This window comes from Falco punctatus (genome assembly GCF_963210335.1).
Source record: "Falco punctatus genome assembly, chromosome: 10".
Taxonomy (NCBI): Eukaryota; Metazoa; Chordata; class Aves; order Falconiformes; family Falconidae; genus Falco; species Falco punctatus.
Window position 1 is genome coordinate 33,732,329 of NC_137590.1, and position 23,870 is coordinate 33,756,198.

At 49.7% G+C, this 23,870-nt stretch overlaps 1 protein-coding gene across 4 annotated transcripts in view; it reads right to left on the minus strand.

Moving 5' to 3' along the window:
- The window catches only part of LRP5 (LDL receptor related protein 5), a 191,943-nt gene that overhangs the window by 156,915 nt on the left and 11,158 nt on the right, over positions 1 to 23,870 (minus strand). For 2 of the 4 annotated variants that reach the window (XM_080405472.1, XM_080405475.1), the window contains one exon: positions 3,731 to 22,544. In XM_080405472.1, coding sequence (XP_080261598.1) covers positions 3,731 to 3,821 — 91 coding nt within the window. In that variant the 5' untranslated portion in view covers positions 3,822 to 22,544. Of the gene's footprint in view, positions 1 to 3,730; positions 22,545 to 23,870 lie in introns of those variants that run through there. The other 2 variants (XM_080405474.1, XM_080405473.1) reach the window with 2 other exon arrangements.

The following is a 23,870-nucleotide window of genomic DNA, read 5'->3' on the forward strand; positions in this document are numbered from 1 at the left end:
ACCTCAAGATGGCAGGTTCTTTTCATACAATACAGTATGTTCACAAAAAATACTGATCTAACATGAAACTAAACCTTGTCATTAAAGCTATTTTTGAGCACCACAAATAGTGACATTTCTTTCTGCTTTGACAAAAACAGAGAAAACTACTTTTAACTACATCACTGACTAAATTTTAAATAGGAGCAAACCTACGTTAGACCTTCTTTATTAAGTCACACGCATCTATATTCCAGGAGAGGTTTTGTAACCTTTATTTGTTGTTATGCTGCCAGACCTTACCAAAACAATAAAGGGTAACAGGATTGTTATCCCAGAGCACTGCTCCCAGAAACAATCCTTGTGTTTCCTAAAAAGTTACCTTGGCTTGTGTTATTCAAGGAACATGCAGCACCGAGAAAATTTACAGCTGGAACAAAACCCACGGCCTATTTTATTAACTACTACCTTATAAACAAGTAAAAAAAACCCCAACCCTTAAGATAAAAGTTAAAGCAGCCAAGATTAAAAAAAAAAAAAAGGTTCAGAAACAGCACGAGGCAATGGTGGAATTTACATCAGGCTATTGATTAAATACATTCACACTCTTCCAAAGTACTGACTTTCTGTGTTATGCTGATTCATGTCTTACAGACATATCTACTCTAGGGGTAATTTTAAAGCATCTCTGGGTGCTTTAAAACTAATTTAAAATGAAACTAACTGATTTAAAATTAAATACTAACAAACGAATTCACATACCATACCTAAAAGTCAGTTAAAGCCATGGTCCTTTTCCTGGGAAGAGAAGGTTCTGTGCTTTGAAAGTATCGATTTAAACTTCAGTTTGGAGTTGCAGTATTTCCTCACTATTTCAAGAGGATTTACGACCATACTTTGTGACAGACCCTCACATCATGCTAGTAGTAGTTACTAGGAAAATAGCCCCCTAAATCAATGACAGACTGACTGAAATGGCACTGAAATGCAGTTGAGGACTCCTACATAGCACATTTCCCCGCCATAAAATTAACAAGTGTTCTTTCCTGCTACATTCTACATTTAAACAGTGATAAGTTTCATTAGCTTTAGGTTATCTCAGGCAAAACAGCAGGAATTAAAAGTCATTTTAGGGTTGTGCTCAAATGTATTTTTTATTTCATGCTGCACCCCCAGCTTCAAACTTTTGTAACCATCCTGCCACACTCCTCTATTCACCTTTCTTTATCTTGTGTTTCTTAACATGAGGCAAATAGTCATTCCATTTAAAAAATCTAAGATACGGTCTCACAATTTTGGGAAACATTCTTGTACACGACAAGGTACAGCTAACCAAGCTTTTGTGAGTTTAACTCAAAGTAACTCTTGCTTGAGACTATTCTTAAACATGAACTTAAATAAGAATGATCTCAACTACTTCCAGGTTTCAAGAGCCACACATAAAAAAACCTGCTGTGCAGTATTAAACATTCAGAACGTATGATATTTTCAAAGAAAAACATGCTGTCATCATAACCATCTTGTTCCTGAATACTTTGCACAGGCAAGAGATTCCTTGCTTCAAGGAAGCGCCAAATGCAACTATCATTTTGTCTTGCCCCCATGGGTTGTACTTGACTGTCCTTCCATATCTGAAACACGTTTATCATTATTTCAAGCCACATAAATAAAACCGGTCCTGACACCGCCACACAGAGAGTAAGGACTTGGCTCCACTGCACAATCAGTTCACAGCCAAAGTATTCAGGATCTATTACAACATGCCAAACTTTGCAGAAGCTTTAACACCACAGAAGTTCCAGTTCCAGCACATCCCCAATCTTGCAGAGATTTATATATTTGTAAGATAAGCACATCAAAATACTTTTAAGAGGTAAAAGTCCCTTAAAGTCAGGCATCTGCTTACAGAGTGGGGGTTCTCAGGAATGGAACTAAACCCGTGGAGAGTCTCTCATAGTAGTACACCCATGCTCCTTCTAAAGGGACAGTTGAGCTGTCCTTGAAAGTGCCATCCAGACCAACCTAACAAAAGAATCACATACCTTCCTACTAAGTAGGCAGAACAAAAGCAATGTCATTAAGATTTATAACCAAGACTCTTTAGCTAATTGCTAGAAACTAGCACATTTGTAGAAGAGTTTTTCCATGCATGTTAAGGAAAGCGATACAGAACATACACTATATTAAAAGAATCACCGTCTCTAAAATTAGGTGAACAAAACCCAAAACTCCAAGTTATGACTTATTCCTCGGTTTCATTGTGAACTCTTATCTTCCTAAGAGTTGCAAATGCAAAGTTATCTCTTTTTAAAATTATTCCTTTCTGTTGGAGGCTGTTAAGTAAATGTAAGGAAACCCTCAAGGAACGCTACTAGCTGTTCTCTCCTCATTTAAGACTCCTATAAGTTGATATCCTTGCCCCCCCCCCCCCCAAGTTACATATAGTTTCTTTCAGTCAAGTAGGAACACAAACATCTTTACACAAACGTCAATGTTCAGAAAGGAACAAGACGCACTTCGGGATTTCTGAAACATTTTGAAAAGGCTGAGGCAACGTGCACGGAGAAGGTGCCTCCTGAGAGCAAAGGGCATCTTTCTCACAGAATCCTGACGGAATAAGCAATACATAATACACACTTTCACAGGGCGCCAACTAAACCTACAGCACGACGATGCCAGGAGAAAACAGTCAGTTCTCTTGCTCTAAATGACAGTCCTAAGAATTGCAAACGGTTCGAAAAGGTGGGTGGCCTAATAAAAGAGGCCCCGAGGTGATGTTCTGACAGCCTCGGCCACACCGCCCAGTCTGCCGAACTGCCGCAGACATCACAGCAGCTTCAGCGGCCGCAGCGCCGGGCCGGTGCTCCCCCAGCACCCGGTCCCACACAGGCGCGGGGGGGGGGGGGGGGGGGGGGGGGGCGGCGGCGGGGCTGGGGGCGCACCACGGGCCGTTTGTGCTTTTAAAGAATTAACGCGTTCACTTCAAAACGGTGTTGCAACGGGCGGGCTCCGTGCCCCGACCGAGCGCGGGTTAGCGGGGTCCGCACCCCAGGCCTGCACCCCTCACCCGGGCCGGGCCCCGCAACTCGACCCCCGCACCCCTCACCCGGGCAAGAACGCAACCGGGCCCCTCAGCCGCGCCGGGCCCCAAGCGGGCCCCGCACCCCTCACCCGGGCCGGGCCGGTCCCTCCCGCCGCAGCGCCGCCACCCCCGCACCCACGGGCCGCCTACAGCCTTCAAGAGGAGCTGAGGCGGGGGGGACACCCTGCCCCCCACCCCACCCCCTCCCCAGCCCTGGCAAGAGTTCGATGAGCGACACCCGACACCCGCCTCCCCGAGAAGTCCCTGCCCGGGACCGCGGAAGGACGGGAACGAGAGCGGGGACGGGGCGGGGGGGCGACTTTTGTCTCCCTCGGCGCGGCCGTGGTTTACCTGAGGCGCCCGGGGGAGCGCGCCCCAGCCCCGCGGCGGGCCGCGTACTACGGGCGGGAGGCGGCCCGCCTCCTCCCGCGCCCCCCGCCAGCAGAACCGGGCGAGGAGGACTCGCCGCGGGGGCGGGGGGCGGCGGGGAAGGGCAGCCGGCGCGGCCAGCCTCTCGCCCCGGCCCGTCCATGTGCGCGCCCCCCGGCCCCCCCGCAGCCCTCCCGGCGGAGCGCGGGGGAAAGTTTGCCCAAGTCCCACAACAAAAGGGCGCCGGGCGCTCGCCTCCCCGCCGCCCCGGGCCCCGCGCCGCCGCCGCCGCTCGCTTACCGCCGGCCGAGCCCGGCTCGCACCGCAGCACCGAGGCGGCCAGGAGCCGCAGCAGCAGCAGCAGCGGGAGCGGCGGGGCGGCCGCCTCCATGTTGTGCCGCCGCAGCAGCTACCGGAGCCCTCGGCGCGGCTCAGGCGGGCTCCATGCTCGGGGCGCTGCGCTCGGCGAGGCGGGAGGCGGGGCGGGGGGCGGGGCCGCGGCAGCCCCGCCTCCCCCGCGCGCCGCCGCCAGGAGGGGGCGGGGCCGCGGCCGCCCCGGCCCCACGCGTGGGCAGCCCGGGGCGGGGGGTCTCGTTACCCGGTGTCTCCCGTTCCTCCTGCAGCGGTTACCCGGCAGCGGGCGGGGAGCCGGGAGGAGGCGGCTCGCCGCGCCTTGGGAGGGCGACCTTTGGCGGGGGTCTGGCAGCCCCAGCCCCCCGTCCCCAGGAAAAGGGGTGCCGGCTTGCCCCGCGGCTGGAAGCTCGCCTTTGCCTTCCCCCTCCCACCATAAAGCCGCTCTCCTGCACGACGTTACTGTTGAAGGCAAGGCGCATCCCACAACCTTTTCCGTCCCGTGTCCCCCCCGCCCCGTTAAAGGTGCCACCTGCTGGCCCAGGGTCACCGCCCCCGCGGAGGGGCAGGAGCCCCCGGTGACACGGGGCCTCCGCCGTGCTGGGGGCAGGCAGCAGCATCCCGCACCCCGCGCCCACCGCACCCAGCCGGAATAAAAAACAGCAGCCCCAGCCCGGCACTTCCATCTGTGCCTCCATTTTCCTGGTGCTGACACCAGCTCCGCTGCGGGGAGGTGGTGACATGGAACACAAGTTGCTGAGTGGGCTTGTACAGAGATGGGGACAGCAAGGGGCTGCCCGGCACCCCCAGGCCACCGTCGCAGGTCTCAGAGCAGGAGCTGTAACTCACCAGCAAGCGCTTTCACAAATGGATGTTAATATTTTCATTTCAGCGATGAGCGAGTTCCAGTTTTCCCAGTCACCGTGTACCAGTTCACCTGCGGCTTCTCCTCAGTGTCCCCTGGATCCCTGTCCATCTCAAATACCAGGATCAGATATTCAGGAATTGTTCCATGTCCCGTTGGTCACTCCATTTCAGACTTCCCTCCAGACTTCCTTTCCTCAGAAGAGGAAAAGGTGGGTTTTTTGTTTGGTTTTTAAAACCAGCGGTATTCAACTTCGCTAAGAAAGCAGTTTAAAATTTCAAGGAGTTACAAAAGGCTTATAGTGCTGACCTTACAGCTCACCTGCAAAGGAAAATACAGTTTCCTTCTCTGTCTTGCTGCTCCTTTAATGTATAAAGCACGTGTGTTTTAAAGAGGATTAATTTTAGGTGGCATTTAAAACCCAGAAAAATCCCCACGCTCTGGAAGACAGGAAAGCCAGAAGTTGGTCCTTCCTGACAGAAGGCCTGCAACAAACCGGAGCCCAGATCTGGGCTGCTGTACATCATTAACAGCACAACTTTCTGTGAACACCAACTGAATAAGAGTTTTGTTTTGGATCTGCTTAAAAAAACCCTGCCTGACACCAGACAAATAACTGGAAGAAAGATTTCTTTGTTGAAGACAGCGATTGGGCTTTACTTTTGAAGGGTCCGACCTCCTGCATTGTGGAAATCACCCAGTAGTCCTGGAATCCCAGTAACTGGGGTAATTAAAGGCAGAGGCAGAGGAAAGGGCATGTGAAACGTCGCACTTGCGGCGGGCGGTGGGGAACGGCAGTGCGCGGAGCCCGGTATCCCAAGGCCTGTGAGAAGAGCAGCACCCGTATGTGAAAACTGGTTTGTGTGCCTCCACAGAGGGCCATGATGCCCTGTGACGGCATCGTCGGCACCACCACAGCCCCTGTTGCCACCAGGGCCGTTGGCTTCCCTGCCCTGTCCTCCCCTCACCCTGACAGGATCGGGGCCCAGCTGCTGAGGTGACTTACCCATAGCACCAAAGGTGGCATCAAGCCACGAGCCTGCCCGTAAGGGTGCTGGAAGGGAGCAGCAACTTCTCCTGGTATCCTGGGACCCAAGGTCCCATACTAGGATGTCATGTGGCTGCTGCTAGCCCTGCTCCATCCAAGCACTGCTTGTTTATCTCCCTATCTGACCCTGCCAAGCTGCACGGGCAATTTAGGATTGGCAGCGTTTTATACCAACAGGGAGAAACAGCAGCATGCAAGCAGCCACACTGGAGAAAGAGGCGGTATTTTATACAAGAGGGTAAGAGAGATGAAGACGGCACTGACTGACAAAGGGATCTGGACTGAGAGATTTCAAAACAGAACATTTTTCAAAGTAATGCACCCACCATAATGAGAGATACTGAGACCAAGTCGATCCACCGCTGACCGATCAGAGCCAACCTTGCTGCCACGGATGACTATTCACAGGCATAAACTGTGCAGTTTCACACCACATGGAAGTGTGTTCTTCGCCATAGCACAGATCTGGTGTAAAAGTTCATGTTCAGAGCGGAGTATTCTTGCCTGGTACCCCCTTTCCTTCCTGACTAGCTCTACTGCAATTAGCAGGTTGGGTGATAGACTCCAGGCTAAAACAAAATGAGGAGAGAGGCTGGGCCATGGAGGCAGGCAGCTAGGGAAGAGTCTTGCCAGGATGCATCTTTGGGGCTTTGACCGTAACACCTCTGCTAAAAAGACGTTAATCGTAATCTAAAGTGATGACAAATCTAGTAGCAGCCAGGAACGCAGTATTCCTCCGACCTAGATGATGCCATCTTAAACTCAGTTAATACATTGCAGGGGAATTTGGAGAAAAGTAAATTTGGGCAACTCTGAAAAGAAGTCTCATCTACATGCTGACAAAGTTGCCTTCCACCTGTCTTCCAGCCCTGCAAGAATTCCTCCAGCAAAATCAGGGGACACAAAGCTGTGACATTCCTGAAATGTCTGATATACACATTTCTGTAAGAAAGTAAAAAACAGTTTTAAAAACCAAACCAAACCCCAAAAAACCTATCAGGATAGCAAAAGCATGGTCCTATCCTTCCTCTTCATGGAAAAAAGAGGGATCCTTTCTATCCTGTTGTATGCTCACAGTGCCCAAGTAGGACTGCAAAACCAGAACCAATACCGCATTTCACCTAAGATTTCTCGTATAATCCTGGGCAAGCTGCAGCCTAGCATTTCTTCAGTTTCTCCTACAATAAAAGGAGCAGGGGGAATAATTTTCCATCCTTTCTGCGTATAGTGTGAGGGAAGCAGCAGCAAGTTTTGGGCCTCGCTGTAGGAAGCAGGAAAGGGAGAAACCCAGACTGGGGGCCCAGCACCCCCATGGCAGGCTGTACACAGGCCAGGTCTTGCATTCTGCCATTGCCATCACTGATGGAGAAAGGAGGGACACGCAGAGACACAGGAGGGAAAACAAAGAGCCCAGCTGTATCTGACCATCTAGAGATGTCCTCCAGGATAACCTGGCCATCCCACCACAGCTGGCAAACTTGCCTTTACTTGGGGGTGCTAGTGGATAAAAAAGCTCGACAGGGCTCAGCAACGTGCGCTCGCAGCCCAGAAAGCCACCCGTGTCCTGGGCTGCGTCACCAGCAGCGTGGGCAGCAGGGCGAGGGGGGGATGCTGCCCCTCTGCTCCGCTCTGCTGAGACCCCCCTGCAGCGCTGCGTCCAGCTCTGGGCTCCCCCCAGCATAAGAAAGACACGGAACTGCTGGAGCAAGTCCAGAGGAGGCCATGAAGATGGTCAGAGGGCTGGAGCCCCACTCTGTGAGGGCAGCTGGGAGAGCTGGGGCTGTTCAGCCTGGAGCAGAGAAGGCTCCGGGGAGACCTGACAGCCGCCTTCCAGCACCTAAAGGGGCCGACAGGAAAGCTGGAGAGGGGCTTTTTACAAGGGCAGGTAGCGACGGGACAAGGGGGGTGGCTTTAAACTGAAAGAGGGCGGATTTACATCAGGTATTAGGAAGAAATTCTTCCCTGTGAGGGTGGCGAGACACAGGCACAGGCTGCCCAGAGCAGCTGTGGATGTCCCATCCCTGGAAACGTTCAAGGCCAGGCTGGACGGGCTCTGAGCAACCTGATGTAGCTGAAGATGTCCCTGCTCATTACAGGGGAGTTGGAACTAGATTATCTTTAAGGTCCCTTCCAGCCTAAACCATTCTACGATCTATGAAAATGCTCCAAATGTTTTCTGCATGTTTACTGCTCCTGGATTTCTCCCCCCTACACCAGTTTACAGCATCCTTCTCTCCCAGCTGTCAGAGCTGTCTGAGCTCCTTCAGAGCTAATGTTTACTGACAACTGAAGAAGCCCCTAAAGTGAATTTACTGCCTTATAAATTACACCCAGGTTTATTATATGATGAATATCGGTACCAAGACATGCATCTTTATTTTTCTGGGGCAGCACTGTTACAGTCAAGATGAAGTTACTAGATCTGGATAGGCTGAGTGGGGATATTCTTTGGTGTTTTGCAAAGGGAAGGTAAAATGAACAGGGAGAAACAAAGACAGCATCAAAACATTTTCCTTCTCTACTTCTAAGGCCATAGGACAAAATAATTTTCCTTTCCCTGTGTCTCAAATAGACTTCTTCACATTTCTTCTCCCAGCTTTCAGGCTAAGAAGCATTCTCAAACTAAATATATGTAGGGATCCCTATTCTTTCTCAGCCTGTATCACAAGAGAGAATGTTTACAGGTAATGTAGAATGCGTCAGAAATTATAGAAGAAAGCATCATCTGGACACAGGTTCTCTCATCTCCTCCAAAAAATACACATACTAAGGAAAACATATACATACAACAGCCATAGTTAAGATTACACCTCCTGAGAAGAACTGAAGTAACCTTAGCAAGCGATGGGTTTGGTCAAGGACTTACCAGGACAAGCCTCAGAAAAGCTGGGTTTAGTCTCCAGGTCCCTCTGTCACAGACTCTACAGACACCACTCGCTTTCTCCTCCAGCATCAGGTGCTCGTACTTGTCCCACTTAGGTGGGATTTTCACTCCTTCTTTACCTGCTTGCCCTTCAGAACACCCTTCTCAGCACAAGCCAGCCCAACAGCCGCTGCAGCTGCGCGGGGCGTTCAGGTACTGCTTTGAAAAAGGCGGCTTCTTCAGTGCTAAATAATACTTAATGTTTAAAACTAAATCACTGCACTGCAACTCATTAAGCTGCCTGAAATGATGGGAAGGTGTTACCATCACCACCTCTTTATCCATAGGGAAGGTGACAGTAAGACAAATAATGCCTGCCTTTATATCATGCAGTTTTCCTGGCATTACACAAGGATGATGGCAGATCTTGTTCAAACTAATTATTCTCCAAATATCTCAGTTGTATATCCCAAGTCTACACGGCAGTTTCCTTCCTCATCTTTCTCCCCCTTCCCCAGATAAACTCTAACATGACCTGAACAATTAAACCAGCACAATCAGCCATTGCAGACACAAAAAGGAGCGACTTTTTCAGTTTAGATTAAAACCAGTGATCTTTCAGCCTCTGGTTTCTATGCTACTTGTAAGACACTCCTAAAAGTAACAGTGAAAAGCAAGCCAAACATCGGTCCATTGAAATTTTCTATACAGGACTCTCTGTGCTTATTATGAAAGCTTTAAGAGCTGAAAAAGGTAGAAAGGCTTGGGATGCTCAGGGAATGGCCAAGGGTAGGTACCAAAGCAAGCCACTCTCCCAGAGCCTGGGCAGCCAGGAGAAAGAGCACAGGTAATTGCAGGTGTAACTAAAGAACATTGTCCATATTATTATATAGAGAACAAATTGGATGAGGAGTGGCTGAGGGAACTGGGGTGGGTTTAGCCTGGAGTAAAGGAGGCTCAGGGGGACCTTACTGCTCTCTACAGCTGCCTGATAGGAGGTTGTAGCAGGGTTGGGGTCAGTCTCTCCCCCCAGGTAACAAGTGACAGGACAAGAGGAAATGGCCTCCAGTTACACCAGGGCAGGTTTAGGTTGGATATTGGGAAAAATTTCTTCACTGAAAGGGTGGTCAAGCCCTGGCACAGGCTGCCCGGGGAGGTGGTGGAGTCACCGTCCCTGGAGGTGTTCAAAAAACATGTAGATGTGGTGCTGAGGGATGTGGTTTAGTGGTGGGCTTGGCAGTGCTGGGTTACTGGTTGGACTCCATGATCTTAAAGGTCTTTTCCAACCTAACCAATTCTATGATTCTATATTATATTATATATAAGCTAGAGAACTTTCCTGCATAGACAGGGCTCCGGTGCCACACCTGGAATTGCAACACCAGCATTTCCAGTGCAGCTGTTTCCAGTGTCCCAACCCCAGTGAGGCTGGTTATGGCAGTCACAGACCGGACTGGGAGCTCGCAAAAACCCATTTTGTCAAATAGTTATGGTATATTTTAAGGGATGGAAGTGCTGCAAATAATCTAGGTTGGACTACAGAAGGAAAAAGACCGAGATTGGCAATCTTTGAGCATTTGCCAGTGCTTGAGATTTGCCACAGTATCCAGGGCCCATCTGCAGAGAGCTTCTGTGGACAAACAGGACACACATCAGTAACTCAGATGCAGGGAAACGCGGAGACATTGCAAGCCAAGGGATCTGAGTGCTACAGAACAGGGACTTCTTGGCAGACATAGGTTTGCAAGAGGAAAACTAATATTTTAAAAACTATGAAAAATATACCACGGCTGTTAGGGGTTTTCTGTGTTAGTGGGACAGCAAGGGTAAAAAAGTCCGTTCCCAAAGCCTCCTGCTGGCTAGCAACCTCAGGAACGGAGGGGCTGACACTGCTTGAGGAACATGTCACCATAGAAAGTTCTGAAAACATAAAAATAGTACAGTGGGGTTTTTTGGTGGTGATTCTTGGACTCCGAATGCTTTTCTGGTTACAACTACAGTCCCTGCCACAGCTACCAGAACAGCAGTCATCGCATTTTGCCGCACTGTACGAGCGAGACTTTGTCTCTAAAACCTCCACGACAGCCACCTTGGCACAGCTGCTTGTAAAATTAACTATTCCTGGCACTGGAGCCACCCCTGATGCCACTAAAGTTCTGTATCAAAGAGAGGAAATATCCTGAAGGGGCATGTAAATTCAGTGGCAGAGGAGGAAGGAGATAACCATCACCCGGGTCTCAAAGCCACGAGCCCTCTCCTCAGAGCTACTTTGCCCTATGTTCCTGGGGAAGGACCATATTTTATTACAAGCAACACCAGTATTCCTGTGGCAGTCTAAAGCATTAGCAAAAATTAAAGAACTCAGAACAGAGATAAGCACTGAAGCAACACTAAAAAATCCCTAACTGAATCACAGAAACATAGAATGGGTTGGGAGGGACCTTTAAAGGTCATGTAGTCCAACCCCCCTGCATTGAGCAGGGACATCTTCAACCACACCAGGTTGCTGAGCCCCATCAAGCCTGGCCTCAAACGTTTCCAGGGATGGGACACCTACCATCCCTCTGGGCAGCCTGTGCCAGTGTTTCACCACCCTCACTGTAAAAGATTTCATCCTTCTATCTAGTGTGAACCTGCCCCCTTTTAGTTTAAAGCCATTACGCCTTGTGCTATCACTACATGCCCTACTAAAAAGTGTGTCCCCATCTCTCTTACCAGCCCCCATTTAGTATGGAAGGCGGCTGTCAGGTCTCCCCGGAGCCTTCTCTGCTCCAGGCTGAACAGCCCCAGCTCTCCCAGCTGCCCTCACAGAGCGGGGCTCCAGCCTCTGCCCATCTCTGTGGCCCCTCTGGCCCCGCTCCAACAGGCCCATGTCTCTCCTGTGCTGAGGACCCCAGAGCTGGACGCAGCGCTGCAGGGGGGTCTCCACCAGAGCGGAGAGGAGGGGCAGCATCCCCCTCTCGCCCTGCTGCCCACGCTGCTGGTGACGCAGCCCAGGACACGGGTGGCTTTCTGGGCTGCGAGCGCACGTTGCTGGCTCACGCCCAGTTTCCACCCACCGGCACCCCCAAGTCCCTCTCCGCAGGGCTGCTCTCCATCCTTCACCCAGTATCGATACTGGGGGCTGCCCCGACCCCGGTGCAGGGCCTGGCACTTGGCCTGGCTGAGCCTCAGGAGGTGCAGGTGGGCCCACTGCTGGGGCTTGTCCAGGTCCCTCTGAACGGCATCCCTTCCCTCAGGGTCGTCACTGCGCCACTCAGCTTGGTGTCACCTGCAGACTTGCTGGGGGCGCGCTCGGTCCCACTGTCTGTGTCACTGGTGAAGATATCTAACAGTACTGGTCCCAGTATGGACCCCTGAGGGACACCACTGGTCACTGATCTCCATCTGGATTTTGAGCTGTTGACCACTTCCCCCTAGATACAACCATCCAGCCAATTCCTTACCCACCAAACAGTCCACCCATCAAATCCATATCTCTCCAATTTAGACAGAAGGAAGTTGTGAAATAATTTTTTTATAGATAAATCGAAATAAAAAGTTGAACTCCAGAAAATATATTCTGTCCCCTCCTTCTCCTTTCTGCAGACTGTTGTGTAGCCTAAATTACATCTGCATAACCAACAAAGCAGGCCTGTTTGTAAAGCAAGGCACTCCCCTTCCTCCATAGTTTGCAGGGACCTAAATGAGATGGAAACAAGGGTAAGGAGGAGAAGTCTTCTCCAAGTGCAGTATTAATCAGACAGATCTGCCCTTGAGACAGTGAGGATGCAAGGATGGATGCTGGATGGCTCGTGGAGAAGTGATGTGCTTTAGGGTAGCATCTTCACACGCCCCTGCGCTGCTCCAAACATCTCGGCACTGCGCAGGTGTCTGGGTACTGATTAGAGCAAGAAAAGGTACTTTTGAAGGAAGAATAAACACAGTGTTTGTTCGTGTAACAGCCAAATCCTGCCTCACTTTACACCCCAGCCAGCCGCGGTTGCTACACACATGTAAAACACCAGTGAGCTGTTCCCATGCGGCTGGCAGGCCACGATGTGCAGCCTTTGTGGGGGGATCACCCTTCCGGTCAGCACTTGGGTTTGTGGAGGAAATGTTGCGAAACACTGTGATCTGTTACCACCGGTACATGTCTGTCACATTCAGAGCTCACTTCCACCATTAAATGCATCACCAGGCCAAGCCCTGTAGGACTGGCAGGCGCAGAACTGGTACCAGACCAACTGGGTGGTGAGGCGCTCCCTTCGCTGGGTCACAGGCAAGGTGACCAAGCTACTGTCTTCATTTCCAGCATTAAAAAAGAAGCTTAGTCCACCTTTGAAAGCTGCTCAAGGTAAAGAACGTCGTAAGCAGGCATGAAGACATGCACAGCTAGTTGCCACCTAAGTTGTGTGGGTGGTTCGAATGCCCAGCAAGACCTGCTCTGTCAGGGCCAGGTGGGCATCTCTCCTGTGCGCAGCGGGAAGTGCCCCGTGATGCGCTCAGCGCCACGACTGCTTAGATATTAAACCGGTGGCTGTCGAAACTGATCCTGAACGCAACCCGTTACACAAACTCTACCTGCCATCTGCCTGCTGATGGCACCAGGGGTGGTTCTTGCCAGGACTGCAGCACATGCTCCTCTGGGCCACCGAGGAAAGTAGAAGGCAGTTGTGGGAGGAAAAAGAGGAAGGGAGGGAAAGTCACAGCCAAGCGTAACTGAGGGGGGAAAAACCTTCTGATAAAGTTTCCTCCACATTTACACATTACTAGACATCACTACACACACAGATGCATCACACTTAACGTCCTCTCCAGCAGTGTCGGGTTGGCACTTTGGAATATATAAGAGCCCATTACTAAGCCCACGCTGAGTCTGCTGTGTGGCGAGTCAGGTCACTGAAATTCTGCCTGTAGGAAACACGAAGTTATTCCTGTGGCGGTGCAACGTGTGCCAGAAGGTCCAGAACTGGGACTAACAACCCGTAGATGGCAGCATTGGTGAGCACCGCTCCTGAAACCCCCGCCTCACGCGCCTGGCCAACACCTCTCATTTTATAGCAAGTTTTTTAACACCTTTCACTGTGGAAAACAGGGTGGTTCTTTTCACCATTCATTTACTTTTCACCATTTGTGCTTTTTAAATAATTTGTGTTTTCTTCCTCATCCCTGTTGGAAAAAGCACATTGGCCTGGTGGCAATAGCTCCCTGATCAAAATCAGAAATGTTTCAGTCAGCGCTAAGGGACGTGCTGCCACGGGCCCTAGCTGGCTGTAGTAAGGACCACAGCTATTCCTGGCAGAGCGGTAATTCACAATAAGTTAGAAGTCTAGTGAAGGCAAAGCCTGGCATCCTGTTGGCCTGTCAACGCTATTTAAAAAGCGTAAATTTGCTCTTGCAGGGAGTCCCAGATTAATTATAAAACAAACAAACTTTTGGTCATACAGAACTACAAAACCTGTTCTCACTTTCGAGTCAATTTGAGTTTCAAACTCCCATGTGCCAGCAATGGTTGTTGAATTTGTGCTGCAAACAGCACGGGGGAACTGATCAGGTTGGACCGTATCCACACTGCTCAGCAAACACACCACCACCACTTCTGTGAGCTTCTCTGCCCTCTAACCATTAGTTCCCACAAACTGGTTTTTGGGCTGGGTTTTCCACTCGTAGCATCTGTTTGGTTTTTCCCACAGTTTGCACCTTACAAGCCTCTAGTGTCCAGAAGAGAAGCTGAAAGTCTTGATCAGGGCTCTCATCCTGCTGGAGAGTTCAACCAACCTGAAACCCACTGGAAAAGCAGCACGGTGAGCTCCAGGCAATCCAGCAGACTCCTGGAGTGCATTGAGGATAACTTAAACTTCTTAAACCTGCCAGCCCTAGCAGGAGATGGACCTGTTCCTCACCAACACAAGCGAGCTAACCGGTGACGGCAAGACTGGAGGCAGCCTGGGTTGCAGTGGTCATGCACTGGTGGAGCTCGCAGTCCTGAGGGACATGGATCAGGTGAAGAGTCAAGTCAGGAGTCCGTATTTTAGAAAAGCAAACTTCCAGCTGTTCAAGGAGTTGGTCAATAGGACCCCCTGGGAACCTGCCCTCAGGGCCAGGGAGCAGAGCAGAGCTGGTAGATCTTGAAGGATGCTTTCAATAGAGCACAAGAGCTCTCAGTCCCACATGTAACGAATCAGGAGAAGACAGCAAGAGACCAGCATGGATGAGTCAAGACCTGCTGGTTAAACTAAAGGGCAAGGAGGAAAAGCAACAGGCAGGGGAAGCAGGAACATGTATCCTGGAAAGAGTACAGGGAAGTCGCTTGGCTGTGTAGGGATGGGGTCAGGAAGGCGCAGCTGGAGCTGAACTTGGCAAAGGGTGCAAAGAATAATAAGAAGGGCTTCTATAGGTATGTCAGCCAGAAAGGGAAGGTAAAAAAAAAAAAAGTACCCCCCCCCCCATGCTGATGAACACGACTGGCAACTGGTAACAAGGGACGAGGAGAGGGCTGAAGTACTCAACAACTTTTCTGCCTTAGTCTTAGCTGGCAGCCTCTCCTCCCATACCTCAGTACGACACAATACAGACCACACAGACGCGTGATTCTGTGATCAGACACTTGGCATATTCTGGACTCTACACTTTCCCTTCACCCATCTTTCTCCGATACTAAGCGTATGCATCAAACATACAATATTTGCACAACAAATACATAATAGACATGAATTTTGACAGAATGATACAGCAGACACACAGGCACAGGAACGTGATGCTGAAGAGCCACTGAGAACTTATGCACAAGAATTGGTGTAAGGCTCATAGTTGTACTAATGAAGTACCAGCACAGCATCAATCCAATTAAAATAGAGAACACATGATGTCCTGCTTAGGAAATAGAAGGGTTAAGGTTTTATTGCTTCTTCGGCTTCCGTGCGATCAGAGCAATTCTTTCAGCCATTGCTTCAGAGTGCTCTCCAAAGAGGAGGATGTGTCCAAGTTAAGGTCTTGGTCCTCTTCACTCCAGAGGAAAACGGGATCTTCACAAGAAACTTCTATCAGCTCTACCTTCAGCTGACTGCCTTCACTTCTGAAACGGGCCAGCCTTGAAGGTAGCTTTGGTACACCGACTGCCACAGCCCTGTGCGACACACACCGCTGGCATTTCTCAGTTTTCCTTGCTGCTCTCTTTCCTGAGGGATTTTGTAAAACGAGCATTTAAACTCCTCAGCATGGTGGGTAAGTTGGAATAAGATCTGACAGAGAGCGCAGAGATGGCTGAGGTAAATTCAAACCATAAGCAAACAGTTTAGAGACCAAATTACAAATCTTTAGCCAGACTGAAACACAACAACGGTCACCTGTAATTGCCAGGGCAAGTAAGGGGCCATAGGGACAGGAATGCCACAAGCACAGGTTGCTCACCCATGTGCAAGGAGAAATGCTGCAGATGCAAAATTCTGAGAAAACACATAGGGGAGCGAAGTCATCCCTATTTGATGCTGACAGCATCGAAATGCAGGGAAACAGCAAAGCAGGGAAGGAAGCTGGTTGAGAAAGAGCAAACAATAAAGTCTCAGAGTCTCAGGAAAGGAAAAAGTGAGAACAGCAAAAGAAGCTGTTGTAAAGAACATGGCATTAAATGAACAGAATTCAGATGCTACGGGAAAGACAATCGTAGAAGAAGCCTCCAGTCTCTAAACAAAGCATACCTAAGGCACAGACTGTGCTAGTGCAGAAGTGGCAGAGAGACACTAAGCCATGAGGTTCTTCAGCAACCTCCCCCATGGAGAAGAGGCATTGAGGGTGCAGGAAAAGAGATAAAAATTACAAGCAATGATAGTACAAGTACAAGAGACAAAAATCAGAGAGGCCAATGCAAAAAGTAAAATACAACTAGCACAGAGAAAAAAAGATGACAAAGCTTGTGTTGGTACAATGTTACTAGAAGGAAAACAAGTGAGGAACAGATCTATTAAGAGGCAGTGAAGGCATTAGACATCAGCAAGCAGGCGGCGTTTAATGAATTTTTTGCTTCAGCGTCTATTAAAAAATCACTGTGGATCAGGCAGTCATCAGAATTAACACCAGCAGTATCAGGGATAACCTCAGGCTAGGATTCATAAAGAAAAGAATAGATAATCTAGATAGGTTTTAGTTGGATGAAATGAATCCAGGGAAATTTAGAAGAACACTCAGGGCCACCAGTAGCGGTACCTGACAGCTTGTGCAGGACTAGTGTGTTTCCAGAAGAGCTGTAAGGACAGCGTCTACCTTTGAAAAGGGGAAAAGGAGAAGTCAGAATTACGACTTGCTTCATTTAACTTCAATTCCAAGAAAAATCAGAAGTAACAAACCATATGGAAGCACCTACCAGCTAATCAGGAGGTAGGTAACATCCAACCCACGTCTGTCACACACAGATCCAATGAAGCACTTTTAAATTTCTTTTTATGACAAAGACCTTGTAGAAAGACAAGGCAAGCACAAGGAACCACATAGGCTGACTCTGCCGAGGGCTTTAACACTGTTTCATGTGACCTTGGCAAAAACAAACTAGGGAAAACATGGTCTGGGTGAAAAATATTACAGAATAACTGTGATATTAATCATAAAGCTGCATCAGTAGCTGCAATATTCATCCGGATTGGCAGTCTAAAGGAAGGAGGCCTGAGAGGAGACGTGAGAACAGCATTAGCTTCTGCAAAGAGAAAAGGGATAACCTACCTCCCATGCCCGTGGCGAACAGCACAAGGAGTACGGGGAGCAACTCACAGAAGACGGGGGTCCAGGCTACACATGAGGAAAAACATGATGATGCTACGGATCGCTGGAATGGATAGAGGAGATGGAGGAATCAGCCCTGCCAGAGGTTTCAGGAGATCAGATGAGACAAAACCTCTCAGATTTATTGTGCACAGTCAGTTCAGTGCTGAGGCTGGGGCGGGGGGCAGCTGACCCCTTGAGGTCCCTTTTCTCCCTTGTTTACCTTAACACTTTTTTACAGAAGTATTACCTTAGTTTACTAGGATGTCCAGCAGTACAGAGAGGTAAAGCAGTGCTAATGAACAGAAGTACAAACTGACCAGTTTATCTCAGTTGCCCAAGTTGAAAATATTCAAATATTTACCAAGTTAAAAAAAAAAAAAAAAGGTAGAAGATAAGGCTGTCAAACCACCTCACTTTTGTAATATCAGACATCACTTAAAAAACCCAAACCAAGTATTTTTAAAGAGGGCAAGAGCAACAACTAATACAGTCACTTAAAAAGTCCTGTAAGAAAAAGAGTAGTTTTCTGTCATTTCAGAAACTCTCTCTTTCATTTAGTGCAGATTCAAGGGGAAGAGTGGTGAGAAAAACCAAGGCTCCCCAACCTTCCCTTCCCATAATTTCTTTCCTCCATCTCTGTGAATGATCTGGAAGACCAACACATCTTTCTTTCTTGTAAGCACCCCAGAGTGGCCACGCACTGGTACCCAGGACCAGAGCTCCTCCCTTCTCATCTCCCAAGTGACTTGGGACTTGCCAGAAGTGTCCTGGTGCTGCTTTTCCCCCCTCCAGCTTCCGAGACTCCTCTCACCTGATGGGCCCAGGACTCTGAGAGAGCAAGACCTGCACCGCCTGACCTAGGATTCCCCACAGCCCGCATCTCCCCAACGTTTCTTCTTTTTCTGTGATGGATCTCCTACCCCTGCAAGGAGCCCCATGCCTTTTCACGCAACCTCTTGAACGATTCGGCATGCTCTCCCATCTGAGCAGTTCCTACGCCGCCTGTGCCCTTCAGAAAGATTTCCACTTACATGACCATGTTGCCCTGACCCACTGTCACTACTATAACCTTGCACACGCATTCCAAACTTTTCTACAGTTTAGGATTTTCCTCTCCATTTGCTACATAAACGCTAGAAAAAAACCAGATGTCAACATTGGCTGCCATGAAGACAATAACCTAGACAAGGCAAAGCTTTTTGGCGTTTTTAATCACCCTTGTGCATAAACCCTCTCCACAGAGTGGATGGAGAAGCCACAGGGTTAGGCAGGGCTCTGTCATGTTCCCAAGGGCTGCTGTCCCTCTGTGCGTCCATGAGATGAGAGGATGGCCACCCAGGCACAGCAGACACTTTTCCCCGCTGATTTTGGGCTTCCCATTGGGACCTACAGAGCTGCTCGCTGGCTGTAGGCGAGGTCTCCCCTTGCTCTGCAGCTGCCCTCAGACCCCTGCAGCCAGCACGGCCTCAGCAGGGCAGTCTCCAGAACCACATGCACGTCTCATTGGGGATTTGTACCCAGCTTGGCCAGGAGGCCAGTTTGGGCCAACACCTAAACCAGTGAGACCTCCTGGTGCACCTTGCCGGAGGGCTCTTCTGGGGAACGCCAGGGAGGTCCCACTAGCCCACAGAGCATCTGTGTAACGGGACAGCGGACACCAGCAGGCAGCTTTGGGTAGGCAGGGAATAAAAACAGAGGCAGCATCACCCAATGATGTAGTCCAAGAGGCTGGAGACCTGTATTCTTGTTCTATTCTCAGTTCAGCAGCTGATCTGCTGAATAACTTTTTCATGTGCTTTGGTTTTCCCACCTATAAAAGGGTGGGAATTAATTTTGCTTTCTTCTGAAATGCTTTCAAGTCCACCAGGCTACATGCTAGTTCTGTCAGTCCATCAGCAAGGCAGGCAGACGCTTCTTCACATTAAAATATCTTCTTTTATGCACTAAATGACTTTTAGGATGCGCTGCCAGCTCGTGTGAATGGGCACAGTGGGCAACACTGGCCTGCTCTATACAGTCCATAGCATGAGAGAAGCTGTGCTGACATCTGTTATTATTGTGAAAAGACACCCTAACTCAGGAACTACCCAAAACCAAATGGAAAATAAAGGGAAAACATAACAGGAACGAAGGATTCTTCGCAATTGGGCAATAACAAGCCAAAGTGGAAAGTTTAAAGTGGCTACTTGCAAACAAAGAGCTGGCACTTTATCTGCCAAGACTGGAAAAAAAAAAAAAATCAACCTCAAGAAGGCAAGCCAGGGGAAAATAAATCATCTATACAGGGGCAATAGCTCTGTGTCTGACAGCATTAGCAGGCGTAGGCTGTAACAGGTTATTAAGCAGCTTGGCTCTGAGAAAAAACAAGGGTTTATTTCCAAGCCTCTAAGAACTGCAGGCTGAAATATGACCGTGAGTCTACCTCGTATAAAATATCAGGACTCCTCGCTTTTGAACTAAAAGGTACGTCAGCCCGTGAGTAATGTGAAATTAAAAGCCGTCAGGCAATAGGTAAATCCATGGCAGTTCACTTCAGCAAGAAGCCGTGGCAAGGATGTGGTGTGCTGCTGCTTGGCCACAGGGAGACACACAGGTCGCCCAGCCCGGGTTGGCGGCTGTGGGGAAGTTTGCCCGTGCTCCTCTCTGAAGCGGCTGTATTTGGGATACGAAGGTCTTGTCCCCGGAGGACTAGGGAGATAAAACAGAGAAGCCACATCCCGTGGCGTTTCAGCTGACTGGGAAGCAGAAGCCAGACCTGCTCTTGTTCTCAAGTATCGCAACCTGTTTGGGGAGCCAAAGGAAGAGAGACCTGGGGAAAGAGCAGCCAGGCTCTCGAGCTGTCCTGAAATCGAGCGACGCCTTACCACCGCCCTCTCCTCTGGCAACGTGACTGGCACATCCTCTCTGCACTGTCTTTGCCAGGACCCAGGACATGAAGCCCACAGCTTACCTTGTGCTCCAGCCCAGACCATCTGGATGTGAGCAGCAGAATACTTGTTCCCATCTCTCCCCTTTATTTTTCGCCCTTACAAGTGATTCATTGTGGTGATTTGGGACCTAGAGGGGAAAAAGAGTTGGAAGAGGAGGGATGGGGGAAAAGAGGGAGGGAAGAAGGAGGTCATCTGAGCAGTTGACTTTGTTGTTACGGTTGAAATGAAAAAGGCTCAAGTTCTTAGCACTCAGACCTCCGACAAACCCGTGATGTTAGAAAGGCAGTCTGTGCTCATCAGCCTTTGCTTAAATATTGACTTTGGCTCCGTGAGTGCCCCTGGCCCAGGCTCTTGGCGCCATGATGTCACCATGAGACGCCAGCACCAGACCCCTGGTAGGAGCAGTGGCCGTCAGGCTGGCTTTCTGGCACTGCGCTGGGTTAGTCATCCGCTGCCCTGCTCCCCATTATCACACCAACGTGTCCGGAGGGAGCAGGCCAGCTTGGCTCTAATCTTTGTGTTTCCCAGCTGTCTGCACTAGGAAATCTCCTTTATACACCCTGTAGCTCTGTAGCAAAGTATCCAAAAGGACTTTGAAGGAGTTTACAAGTAGTGGGTACAATCCATGCTGGAAGAGATGGGAACAAACAGCTTTGCAGTCAAAGACCAAGCTCACCAGCAACTTGGTGTTCCTGTATGGTGGGATATTACCAGTGCCAACCAAGAGTCTTACAGAAGAAGCAAAAATCGCTCACCCTCTCCCTTAATACAGGAGGAAAATGAGGAAGAGTAAAGTGAAACATCCTGATACCTTATACACACATTCCAAGGAGCATCATGGCCCTCTTAAATGGGAATAGGTGGTCAGAAACAGAACCGTATTTTCAGTTTATGTGACGATGCTCTCTACCTGTGCCTGCCTGCCAGTTGTTATTTTCTTCTTCTTCCTTAAACTTTTTAAACCTGTTTGTCAGTCTTGACGGAAGAAAAGAGGATTCAAAGATACCAAATTTGCACAAGTTTCACAGAAATTGATGGCTAGCTGAGGAGAGAAACCTTACTAGTATTCCCATAAAAAGGAAGGGTAAGGCAGGACCTGAACTCAGACACACGAGAATTTGTATGGGACAAGACCCATCCTGGGGGTCCCATGTCTAGGTAATTTTTCAGAACAGAGCCGCTCTCTTATTAGGCACTGAAGATCCCACTTGTAAAAGACAGATCCGCAGGAGAACTGCTTCGTTCTCACCTCTGCCCAGGCAACTACGAGCTAGATCTCTTATAAACCAGTCTGACAGCCAGGCTAAAACAGCCATACAAGAGGGACTGGTTGAAAGAGCAACATTCAGAAGTGCTTCAGCATTCACTTCTGGAGACTGGGTATTTAAATTAGACTGGCAGTCAGATAAGCCTTGAAATAAAGGGCTGGATTTCTCACACACCTCAGTGTGCTAAGTACGGACAGATTGGTCCTGGGGGTCACGCTTGAGAAACACAAGCCCAGCTGCTGGGTATTCATAGCATTAGCATAGCTGGCCCCACTCCGCCAACACGTGCGTTATCTGGAAATGTCCCCTTTTCCCTTGGGAAGGTCCTCCCACCAGCCTAGGCCAGCCCAAGCCTGCTGAGGATGGCTCACAGACAGGTCACAGGCTGAACTCCAGTGAAACACCCTGCCACCAAGGGTCCCATCTGGGGGACACTGTACAGCACAGCACGCTGTCACGGGGTGCCTGTGTCAGCCCCGCTGGCCAGCTCTGTTCCAACACTAGGACGATGCACTAACAGTTTACCTTGAAGATATGAGACCAGGACACCCTTGGCCCGCAGCCCTGCCATTTCTGGTACCCAGATCCTTCACCAAACACATCCCTGGTGGCATTACCGGTACAGCACCAAACCTTCCCAGTAGCCAGACTGGGAAGAAAAGGATGAAGCGTATCTCTTTTCTGTTTGTTCCAAATTGCATTCAGTTTACGTGGCCACATCCAGCAGAAGAAGCAGTTGGTGATCCACACGGAGGACCAGGGGATGGCTAGCACAGAGTCCAAGAGGAAGGGCTGAGACGTGGCTGCACCGCCTGTGCTCTGAGCCTGCTGCGTGGCCCTGGACACGGGTTTTCACCTTTCTGCCTCCTGTGAACAGCAGCGATGGCGCGTGCCCGCGTGCCAGCACGTTTCTGGATTGGACCCGCAGAGCTCTTCTGCACATCCCTCACCTCCCCTTCGGCCCTCCGCTCCCTCCGGCAGGAATCTTTGCAGAAACTCAGCAGAGCAGCCGTAAATACTAACAGTTCTTCCACAGTACAAGTTCAAGCTGGCCTGAGAACAGAATTTAAAATATGATTTAAAAAGCAAGCAACACATTCGTAAACACAGCCCATAGAGAGCCAAGCGCCTGGCCCCTGGCACAGCTGGGAACTGCGCTGCGGTCACTGCCAGGTGAGGTCAGCAATTTGTTATTTCAGCGGAGGTGGGGAGGAAAGGGCAACCCTTTTGCCAAATTCATTCAGGGCTGGGCTGTGAAAGTGATTTCCCGTGTCCTCCAGGCTCTATCCCCCCTCCCTCCACGCTCATCCCTGCCTGCCTTCCTGCATCTTTTACACCAGCTCTACCGTGGTATACAAGGGTTCCTTGTCACCAAGTCCTCCTCTTGCCTTTCAAATGAAAAACAGCTGTGGCAGGCATGTCCCAAACAAAGCCTTACGCATTCCTGGTGGAACTGCCTCTTCACCGCCAAAACCCCCAGACTTTATATTTACTACAGAAAATTCAAAACACAACCACTTTTCCTCCTCCAAGCTGTAATTTCCTCCCTGACAGGCCCATCAAATTTAAGATTTCACGTACTATTCTTATCTCAAGTCCCTGCTTCCCCCCTGCCCCACCACTTAGCAAAGCTGACAGCCCTCCAGCACCACCAGCACTGCTATAAGTAGCTCCTGTGGAGCAGAGGAGCGCATTCTTCCCTCTCTGAAAACAGACCGCAGAGGGTGGTTTGAAGTAGAGATAGGAAAATCACTGTGGCACAAGAATCCATCTGAACCGTGCTAGACCTTCTCACCAGGTGGACCCCTGTCTAAAACCAGGCAGGTGGTGAACACCTCTCCCCTCTCACCTGGGTTTTACTTCACATCCTATTTTCTGGCAGGTTTGCCCAGAAACTGCTACAGTGAAATTCAAAGGGAAAGCCTGGGCTTCAGATATTTCAGGTCCGGTTCTGCAAACCGAAGAAGTCCGGGTGATCCAGTTTAGGTTTCGGTACAAAGTGATAGGTGCCCGCTGTGAACAGAAGACCCATGAGCATTTTACCCCTCCAGTCTGGCTCTGAAAGCCAAGTCTCGAAATGGCTTTGTGCTGGCACAAGAGCAATTATGTTGATTTTTGTAGATTGTACTCTGAGAAACCTGCATTGATCCAAACCACTCCATGAACCCCAGTGAGTTATCACCTGTAATTTTTGCTACTCACAAGAGGGAAAAACAACCACGTGCAAGCCACTGACATAGCCAAGACATACAAGATGGGTTTGGGCACCAGCAGCACACCTCAGTGTATCCCGTTATAATCCTGTTGTAATGCCATGACTCAAGTACCAGAGTGACCTCTGAATGAACAAGCTTGAGTCCCACATAGCCCCCAGCTGCC